Source organism: Schistocerca piceifrons, chromosome 11 (genome assembly GCF_021461385.2).
Source record: "Schistocerca piceifrons isolate TAMUIC-IGC-003096 chromosome 11, iqSchPice1.1, whole genome shotgun sequence".
Taxonomy (NCBI): Eukaryota; Metazoa; Arthropoda; class Insecta; order Orthoptera; family Acrididae; genus Schistocerca; species Schistocerca piceifrons.
Window position 1 is genome coordinate 135,460,026 of NC_060148.1, and position 11,357 is coordinate 135,471,382.

The following is an 11,357-nucleotide window of genomic DNA, read 5'->3' on the forward strand; positions in this document are numbered from 1 at the left end:
TTCAAGTCACACGCAAGAGATCCAGACAGTACACACACACTCAGAATCCGATACTAAGTTTAAAGACATTGGAGCAATATAATAGAAACATTTATTGTTCGAATTAATTCCATTGTAAACGCGAATCATGTGAACTGAATTCAAACGCTGTGCTAAGCAACGATAATACGTTGCAATTCTATGACATTAATGTTACGACTCCTAAAGAAGATACACACCAAAAAGACTGTATACAAAGACTGATATGCAAAGAGCATTGTGCTCAGAAATGTTTTTTGTAATATGTAAATTTCTTATTTTCTCATATATATGTATCTATGTAAATTTTCTATACTGTCACGCTCGCTTGCGGAGCGTGTCAGTAGAGGAGGCATTGTAATGGTACTTTTAACTTCCGCGCCACCGCCAATACAAAGATATACTTTACGATCGCGCATGCAGAAGAGCGCTGCGCCAGCGACCGATTTTTATAAATAATTTTGTTGGTCTTATTACTTTTGCGTAGGTTTTTTGTTTTTAACAACTAATTGATTACACTCTCTCTCTTGTCTTCATACGAAAGACGTATAATTTTTGGCGATGTGTTGAATGTGCTTTTTGGGTGGAAATTAAAATTACATTACAAAGTGAGGTTGTTTCAATAGTGATTCGAGGTGGTTATCGCCAAATTTGTAAATTGGTCATGACAGTGACAACTTGAAGTTTTTCAACAGACAGAGAAAAGTGAATGACGAGTCTTCCTACAAGAGAAATTAGGAGGACAGCCATGAAGACTATATTGTACTTAATACTGCATATCTAACAAGATTATAAGGTAAATTTCAATTAGATTTCTGATGCTATTTCCGTACAGTCGCTTTTTGTAGTGTTGCCGACCTGGTCTGCCATGCACAGTCAAATTACAGCACGATCTCAATCAATAGTAAGTCCGCCTTATCCGTAACTGAAACCACCAAAATTCAAGACATCAATCAGACTTTCTATTTTATATTTTTCACGGCAGATCCCCAAGGATAAAAGGGAACACTACATTGTGAATCACCTCCACTGGGTGTAGTCTGTGTTTTCTGTCAACTATTGGAGGGATCTTCGACATATTATAGTTAAAACAGAGGCTAACTGTCCGAAATTTGGTATAGAATTGGGTAGGGATTCCAACGGGCTCTGGAGCCTTCCTCATCTTAGAACAACTCTAACACTAATATCTGTATCATTCATCTTTGCAACGTGTAACGTAACATCCTTCTCTAGCTTTACTTTTCCTCCATAGCAGTTGTCGATACAAGTACTATTTTTCGAATTTTGGACGTGTCAGGTTTTTATGAGTTGCTTTTCTGAAAACTTTCACATAATTTCATACAGAGTATTTTATATTTCAAGCTAAAATGTATGAAAATGAATTACTTTATAGAATGTTTTACTCTATGTTATAACCCATAAGTACTAGTTCTGAGAGCACAGTTAATTTATTTTTTAGAAGCATTTGCAATCACGAAGTATTGGCATACTTAAAATTTATATTATTAACTACGTAATACTGTACTGGCTATTATGTTTATTTCTGGATTCATTTATGAAATAATAATCGAAAGTAATGATGTAACAGAAATTAGAAGAAATGCATTTATTATGAAAACTTGTAAACCCTTTGTACCATAGTTATTTTCCACAGAGTGTGGGAGCCGTAAGCATGCCTCTGATACGATCGGACGTATTTTTGTATTTTGTGCAAACAATGTAATTTCGGCTTTGTCAATGTGACCAAAAGACTGTGTGATAAACCAAAATGTGAGGAAATAGAGTTACGTAAAAATAAAAATTCTGCAACAAAAATCTTTAAATTTATTTACATCAATCGAACCGTGAGGACCCAAAATGTGATATTTTCAGCTTCAGAAATCAGACCCCACCCCATAGACAAGACGAATAGGAGCCAACTCTATATGACAAGCTAAGAAAACATAAAGTTTATAGTATTCTTCGACCCTTTCAGATTTTTCGTGAAAGACTTCGCTTATTGTGGACAATTGCTGCAAGTAAGATAGAGGGGCGTAGGTTAGAAGTGGGGTCAGAATTAAACTGGATTTTCATTTGCAAATGAACATCTGAAAGTGAAATATTTCTTCTTTTATTTCGCTACTCTCAATTTCAGCCTCTTTATCGTGTATGAGTGGTTGGACAGTAAGTTTTACATGTATGACCAAAATTTTTTTGGGTTTTGTGAGAGATCTCTCTTAACGTTCCTCTTCAGTAGGCGTTGAAAGCGTCATGCATTGCCTTCTCGGCAAAAATGTTTTTAATTTAGCAATTCTATCTCTAGACCGAATCTTTGTTTAACGTTTATTATGCGGTAGTCTGTTTCTTTAGACATTTTTTGCTGGGGTTGTATGCTATGGAGTGCGTTTCCCACGATGAAACGTTATACTAGGTACATATCCATCGAACACATGGTCAATTAATCTTATAAACGTGAGCCAGAGTGCTTCAACATGCTAAGAGTTCCTAATTGAGATAAAATGTTGCTATCCCACCAACTGCCAGAGATCGAAAAAGGACCTGAGTACTCAGGTGTTAAACTCCAAAGAAGTCTGCCCTGAATGTGGTGTAACAGTGTTCATGACTCTAACTCTCCAGAGGACCTCAAACACTAACTGGTGGAAAAGAAATGTCACAGTGTTGAAGAGTACTTCCCACATTAAATTTGTGTATATTCTTATTAGTAATCATTGATGTTAGAACATAGGGAAAAAGGTAAGGAAGTACATGATAATGAATGTTTTCTTTTGTGACATAGGCTATATTACGTATACACCTTGTAATCCGACAGGATAAAATAAAATTCGATACAATTCAGTCCCCCTCCATGAACCATGGACCTTGCCGCTGGTGGGGAGGCTTGCGTGCCTCAGTGATACAGATGGCCCTACTTTAGGTGCAACCACAACAGAGGGGTATCTGTTGAGAGGCCAGACAAACGTGTGGTTCCTGAACAGGGGCAGCAGCCTTCTCAGTAGTTGCAGGGTCAACAGTCTGGATGATTGACTGATATGGCCTTGTAACAGTAACCAAAACGGCCTTGCTGTGCTGGTATACCGAACAGCTGAAAGCAAGGGGAATCTACAGCTGTAACTTTTCCCGAGGGCATGCAGCTTTACTGTATGGTTAAATGACGATGGCGTCCTCTTGGGTAAAATATTCCAGAGGTAAAATAGTCCCCCATTCGGATCTACGGGCGGGGTCTACTCAGGAGGACATTGTTATCAGCAGGAAGAAAACTGGCGTTCTACGGATCGGAGCGTGGAATGTCAGATTCCTTAATCGAGCAGGTAGGTTAGAAAATTTAGAAAGGGAAATGGATAGGTTAAAGTTAGATATAGTGGGAATTAGTGAAGTTCGGTGGCAGGAGGAACAAGACTTTTGCTCAGGTGAATACAGGGTTATAAATACAAAATCAAATATGGGTAATGCAGGAGTAGGTTTAATAATGAATAAAAAAAAATAGGAGTGTGGGTAAGCTACTACAAACAGCATAGTGAACACATTATTGTAGCCAAGATAGACACAAAGCCCACGCCTACTGCAGTAGTACAAGTTTATATGCCAAATAGCTCGGCAGATGATGAAGAAATTGATGAAATGTATGATGAGATAAAAGAAATTATTCAGGTAGTGAAAGGAGACGAAAATTTTATAGTCATGGGTGACTGGAATTCGAGAGTAGGGAAAGGGAGAGAAGGAAACATAGTAGGTGAATACGGGTTGGGGGTAAGAAATGAAAGAGGAAGCCATCTGGTTGAATTTTGCACAGAGCATAAATTAATCATAGCTAACACTTGGTTCAAGAATCATGAAAGAAGGTTGTATACATGGAAGAACCCTGGAGATAATAAAAGGTATCAGATAGATTACATAATCGTAAGAGAGATTTAGGAACCAGGTTTTAAATTGTAAGACATTTCCAGGGGCAGATGTGGACTCTGAAAACAATCTATTGGTTATGAATTGTAGATTAAAACTGAAGAAACTGCAGAAAGGTGGGAATTTAAGGAGATGGGACCTGCATAAACCGACTAAACCAGATGTTGCAGAGAGTTTCAGGGAGAGCATAAGGGAACAATTGACAGGAATGGGGGAGAGAAATACAGTAGAAGAAGAATGGGTAGCTCTGAGGGATGAAGTAGTGAAGGCAGCAGAGGATCAAGTAGGTAAAAAGACGAGGGCTATTAGAAATCCTTGGGTAACAGAAGAATTATTGAATTTAATTGATGAAAGGAGAAAATATAAAAATGCAGTAAATGAAGCAGGCAAAAAGGAATGCAAACGTCTCAAAAATGAGATCGACAAAACTGCTAAGCAGGGATGGCTAGAGGACAAGTGTAAGGATGTAGCGGCTTGTCTCACTAGGGGTAAGATAGATACTGCCTACAGGAAAATTAAAGAGACCTTTGGAGAAAAGAGAACCACTTGTATGAATATCAAGAGCTCGGATGGAAACCCAGTCCTAACCAAAGAAGGGAAAGCAGAATGTTAGAAGGAGTATATAGAAGGTCTATACAAGGGCGATGTACTTGAACAAAATATTATAGGAATGGAAGAGAATGCAGATGAAGATGAAATGGGAGATACGATACTGCGTGAAGAGTTTTACAGAGCACTGAAAGACCTGAGCCGAAACAAGGCCCTGGGAGTAGACAACATTCCATTAGAACTACTGACAGCCTTGGGCGAGCCAGTCCTGACAAAACTCTACCATCTGGTGAGCAAGATGTATGAGACAGGCGAAGCACCCTCAGACTTCAGGAAGTATATAATAATTCGAATCCCAAAGAAAGCAGGTGTTGACAGATGTGAAAATTACCGAACTATCAGTTTAATAAATCAGAGTTGAGTAAGTCACGGCTGCAAAATACTAACACGAATTCTTTACAGACGAATGAAAAAACTGGTAGAAGCCGACCTTGGGGAAGATCAGTTCGGATTCCGTAGATATATAGGAACACGTGAGGCAATATTGACCTTACGACTTATCTTAGAAGAAAGATTAAGGAAAGGCAAACCTACGTTTCTAGCATTTGTAGAAAGCTTTTGACAATGTTGACTGGAATTCTCTCTTTCAAATTCTAAAGGTGGCAGGAGTAAAATACAGGGAGCGAAGGGCTATTTACAATTTGTACAGAAACCAGATGACTGTTATAAGAGTCGAGGGGTAAGAAAGGGAAGCAATGGTTGGGAAGGGAGTGAGACAGGGTTGTAGCCTCTCCCTGATGTTATTCAATTCGTACATTGAGCAAGCAGTAAAAGAAACAAAAGAAAAGTTCCGAGTAGGTATTAAAATGCATGGAGAAGAAATAAAAACTTTGAGGTTCACCGATGACATTGTAATTCTGTCAGAGACAGCAAAGGACTTGGAAGAGCAGTTGAACGCAATGGACAGTGTCTTGAAAGAAGGGTATAAGATGAACATCAACAAAAGCAAAACGAGGATAATGGAATGTAGTCGAATTAAGTCGGGTGATGCTGAGGGAATTAGATTAGGAAATGAGACACTTAAAGTAGTAACGGAGTTTTGCTATTTGCTATTTGGGGAGCAAAATAACTGATGATGGTCGAAGTAGAGAAGATGTTAAATGTAGACTGGCAATGGCAAGGAAAGCATTTCTGAAGAAGAGAAATTTGTTAACTTTGAGTGTAGATTTTTAAATGTCAGGAAGTCGTTTCTGAAAGTATTTGTATGGAAGTGAAACATGGACAATAAATAGTTTGGACAGGAAGAGAATAGAAGCTTTCGAAATGTGGTGCTGAAGATTAGATGGGTAGATCACATAACTAATTAGGAGGTATTGAATAGAATTGGGGAGAAGAGGAGTTTGTGGCACAACTTGACGAGAAGAAGGGTCCGATTGGTAGGACATGTTCTGAGGCATCAAGGGATCACAAATTTAGCATTGGAGGGCAGCGTGGAGGGTAAAAATCGTAGAGGGAGACCAAGAAATGAATACACTAAGCAGATTCAGAAGGATGTAGGTTGCAGTAGGTACTGGGAGATGAAGAAGCTTGCACAGGGTAGGATAGCATAGAGAGCTGCATCAAACCAGTCTCAGGACTGAAGACCACAACAACAACAACCACAACAAATAAGTCTAATTTACTGAGTATATAAATACTTCCTCTCGTTTTAGTCACCCTTTGTACTTTGGTAATAAATCTTGCTGTAACAGCCTCATCAGGACTGATACCAGTATCTATGTGGACATCCTCAAAGAGATCAGGTCTATTTATTGTCATTAAATCTAACGTCTTTTGTGAATGGGATTCTGAACCATCACTTCACAGTTGTTTTCAGAAAAGGCATCTAGCCGTGTTTCACAGGATGTCTCGTCATGCTCGCCATTAACAAAAGTGTTATTATCTCAGCTGATTGCTGGATGACTAATGTCTCCTCGGATGACTACAGAGTGATTGTGAAAGTCATTTAGTAGCAAACTGAGGATTTTCCTCAACGTTTTGTTACAGCATGAAGTGACTACCTGTGTTATACCCACACTTGGTATTAAGTCTTGGGCTAAAGAGTCTCCCATACATCTGTATTTTTTGTATTGATGGTTTTATGCTTCTTGTCTACGTCAACATTTACACCACATCCATCTCTCATTAGCCTATCCTTTCGATATACGCTTGAATTTTTTCCACAAATCTCACTGCTCTGCGGTTCGGGAGTAACCAGTTATCTGGACCTAATATTACACGTGTTTTACCGCTTTTTAAAGGCGCATCGAACTCGGCCACTTTGTTAAGAATTCTTCAGCAATTAACCTACGTGTGTTTGAAAACAGGGACAATACAAGTAGACAACCCAAACACAAGGAAAGGTAGCTGTACTGTAGGGGAAACCACACAGTAGTCAAGATACCTTAATGTTAATGTCCAACAGCCTCCACACCCTAAGGCATCACAGCGGACTTATCCTCAATCGTCGTAAGTATAGAATGGCCTGAAATTGAAACAGTAGGTATAGTCAGCTAGTCAGGCACCATATGTAGTGTTGCCAGAATTACATCCTTTTCTCTCATACCATGCATCGTTGCCAGATTTCCACCTTCCCTGTCCCCCCTTCCTCCTCCTCATCCTATAACATAGGCAAATTGCTCCATGTATTAAATGGCGACAAATTCAAAAAAGGGAGCTAAGCTAAAAGATGGCGAGAAATTCAAAAGTAGTGCCGTTCTGCAAGTGGGTTTGCCCATCCTCCTCCTATGATGTCACTGTGAAACCAGAACTCTTGTCCTAAGTATAAATGGGCAGGAAACTGTAGATGAGGCATTGTCTACTGCCATTCAATATGGTTCATCTCTGATACTGGCACCATCCATATCGTTGCAACATTTCAAAGTTCTACCCAACACCCATGCCAGTCTTAGCGTGTGTGGGATGCTATACACAGCCAGGACAAAAGGTGTTTCTTCCTCCTGTAGCTCGAGACCTGCCTGTTAGGCAAGATATATTTTGCTCCTGCTAGTCTGAGACTGTTGGGGACTTCCAGGATATGTAGATAAGTTTTTCATGCTATGGGTTGTAACCAAGGTCAACTTGTCTGCACTCCAACTCAGTTCAGATTCGACTCAGCTCAGCTAAGTTCAGATTCGACTCAGCTCACTTCAGATTAGATTCGACTCAGCCGAGTTCAGTTCAGATTCATCTCTGCTCAGTTCAGATTCATCTCAGCTCAGTTCATATCCATCTCAGCTCAGTTCAGATCCATCTCTGCTTAGTTCAGATCCATCTCAGCTCAGTTCAGATCCATCTCAGCTCAGTTCAGATCCATCTCAGCTCAGTTCAGATCCATCTCAGCTCAGTTCAGATCCATCTCAGTTCAGTTCAGATCCATCTCAGCTCAGTTCATATCCATCTCAGCTCAGTTCAGATCCATCTCAGCTCAGTTCATATCCATCTCAGCTCAGTTCAGATCCATCTCAGCTCAGTTCAGAACCATCTCAGCTCAGTTCAGATCCGTCTCAGCTCAGTTCAGATCCATATCATCTCAGTTCAGATCCATCTCAGCTCAGTTCAGAACCATCTCAGCTCAGTTCAGATCCGTCTCAGCTCAGTTCAGATCCATATCATCTCAGTTCAGTCTCAGTTCAGATCCATCTCTGCTCAGTTCAGATCCATCTCAGCTCAGTTCAGATCCATCTCAGCTCAGTTCAGATTCATCTCAGCTCAGTTCAGATTCATCTCAGCTCAGTTCAGATCCATCTCAGCTCAGTTCAGAAATATACAGCTTCTCTTTCCCTAAATTTAAAAGATTCCCAGCCCAGCTGACAGTAGTTGAAACAGTTAAGCCTTTGGCATTACAATTGAAACAATTTAACCCACTGCAATTACCTTAAGTTCAGAACCCAAGAGCTCATTTCTCCAAAGTTTTAAATGGTGAAATGATTCAAATTTCACTTGTTCTAAAATTATAATGGTGAGAAATTCACTTATCCTAAGTGTAATATGACAGAGAGCCCTCTGGTTGTCAGAACTAGATCGCTTATACCATACTGTATAGCTCGCTGGTGCAGCTAGTACAGTTGGCACATGAGACACTATGTTTGGGATGGGGATAGGAGAGGTAGGCACTCACGCCTTTATTTAGACAGCAGGAAGGGCCTCCAGGTCGCAGTCTCGGGATGTATCAGAAGCCACGCTGTGCCCTGTGTGCCCACTGAGTCGTGCCACTCCACTGTTGGAACCTCCCTGACTGTCAAAGGCAGCACATGCTGCACCCGCACCTATGAGAGGCACCACTCAGGCCAGCTGCCTCTGTGCAACTCAGAGCTGCTGCTGCCACACAGAACCTCCAGCATGCTCTGCATTGCTTCTCATAGTCTACTGGCCAACAGGCAGGAAGGAGTCCTGTGCTAACAGGAGTATCTCGGCAGGCTGCAATGTAGGTAAACACCTGTTTGGGGACAGGCTGAGTATAGTGCCACAGTAGACTACACAACTCAGAAATTCAGATCCAGACAGTTTCTAACCTCTTTTTCCTCTCTAATGCATCGCTTTCAGACACATTTTTTCTGATGTCTCAACCGAGTCTCAGTTTTACAAGTAGTGTGCTACCAGAATTGACGATTATGGCTGCACACTACAGAGCTGCAGCCAAAGAGAGAATCTTCAGCGCTCAAGTGGGTCACGTGTCAAGTTGCATAACAATATATCATCTAGGTGACTCACAGTGCCCACATTAGTACACCTATTGTGATGAAGTGTGCACTACACACTAACTCTAGGTGCATGCCATGCTCTTAACCCAATTACTTGTCCTTCTGACAGAAACCGTATTAACCTCAAAGAGATTGATTTCAAGTTAGTTTTACATTTTATTTCATACGTTATACTGTCCACCAGTGTTCCATATGAATATTCCAGAAGAATTTGAATATGTTAATACACTTTAGCAACGACTTTCAAGCAGCTATAAACCATGATTTTCGCTTGTGAGGCTAGCTCTCCTTCACTCATTCTTTCCATACACCATTCTTGAATGGATCAAAAGAGAGTGTGGGGGCAGTAGCCACCCTAAGTCAGCCTATGCTGACTCTCCCATATGCTGACTCTCCCATCACTACCTTTTCTTCAGTACTACACAATGCCATAGTGCCACTGCACTGCACCTGCTTGTATTACAGGAGTTTCTGCCTGTCAATCTATTGTAGACACCCCTTTACAAGATAGGCTGTGCCATCATCTCCTAAGTATTTCTCTTTCCCTGAACAGTCCCTAGACCCGATGCTAGCCTCAATGTTTGACAGTGTGAGAAAACTTCATCGTTCAGATGGCCTGACAGTGAAATTATTCATACTTTGCTCTCATTTCCCAGTACGCAGATGAAAAGAACACATTGAAGGCCTCTATGAGGGGTAGGAGTTGTTGGCTGATTAGGTGATAGAAGAAGAAGAAGCAGGAGTTGATATAGAAGAGAGGGGTGACACAATATTAGAATCAGAATTTAAAAGAGCTTTGGAAGATATCTCTAAAATCACTGGGGGAAGTGGCAGCAAATCGACTGTTCACACTGGTGTGTAGAATGTATGATACTCACGATATACTGTCTGACATTCAGAAACCGGTATCCACACCATTTCGAATTTCGCAAGAGTCAGTAACTCCGACAATTCATCTTAACAGCTCATGTGTCCAAGTTCTCAACAGGAATAGTATACAGAAGAATGGAAAAGAAAATTCAGGATCTGTTAGACGGTTTATTTTTAGGAAGGATAAAGGCACAAGGGAGGCAGTTCTGGTGTTGCAGTTGATAAGGGAAGTGATACCGAAGAAAAATCGAGACATTTTCATAGGATCTGTTGGCCTAGAACAGGTATTCGACAATGTAAAATGGTGCAACATACTCTCAATTCTGCCAAAAATATGGACAGACTGCATAGAATAACAGGTAATATACAATACATACAAGAACCAAGATGAAGGCTAAGTCTGGAAGACCTAGAATGACGAAGTACACAAATTAAAAAGGATGTAAGACAGGGATCTAGTATTTCATCGTTGCCGTTCAATTCATAAATTGAAGAAGCAGTGATGAAATAAAAGAAAGGTTAAAGAGCGGGACTAGAATTCAAAGTGTAAGGATATTGATAATATTTGCTAATAGCAGCGCTATCCTCAGTGAAACTGAAGAAGAATGACAGGATCTGCTGAATGGAATAAACAATCTACTGGACTACAAGATGTGAATTGAGACTAAATCGAAGAAACGCGAATACAATGAGAAGAAGTACAGATGACAGATGATTATCACAAAGTACATTAAGTCTAGGAATCTACCATCTAGGCAGCAAAATAACCAATGATGGACATAGCAAGGAGGACATAATAAACAGACCGGCACAGAGAAAAAAAGACATTCCTGGACAAGAGAAGTCTGCTAGTATCAAACATAGATCTTAGTTTGAGGAAGATTTATGAGAACGTACATTTCGAGCGCGGCATTATATGATAGTGAGACATGGACCGTTGGAAAACTAGAACAGGACAGGATCAAAGCATTTGAGATGTGGTGCTACAGAAGAATGTTGAAAATCAGGTGGACTGATAAGGAATGAGGTGGTCATCCCCAGAAAATACAAGCAAAGGAATGTATGAAAAACACTGACAAGATGAAGGGAGAGGATGATAGGACATCTGTCAAGATATCTGGCAGTAATTTTCATGATACTGGAGGGAGCTGCAGAGAGTAAAAACTGTAGAGAAAGGCAGACCTGACTAATCCAGTAGGTTGCAGTTTCTACCTAGTAGGTCATAGGTTTGTAAAAACTGTAGAGAAAGGCAGACCTGACTAATCCAGTAGGTTGCAG

The 11,357-nt window shown here is 40.4% G+C and overlaps 1 protein-coding gene across 1 annotated transcript in view; it reads left to right on the top strand.

Annotated features, from left to right (window-relative positions):
- The window catches only part of LOC124719804 (protein SON-like), a 35,860-nt gene extending 27,541 nt beyond the window's left edge, over positions 1–8,319 (top strand). The window contains exon 2 of the mRNA XM_047244997.1: positions 7,707–8,319. Within this exon, the coding sequence (XP_047100953.1) occupies positions 7,707–8,319 (613 nt within the window). The remainder of the gene's footprint in view (positions 1–7,706) is intronic.
- The last annotated feature ends 3,038 nt before the right edge of the window (positions 8,320–11,357 follow it).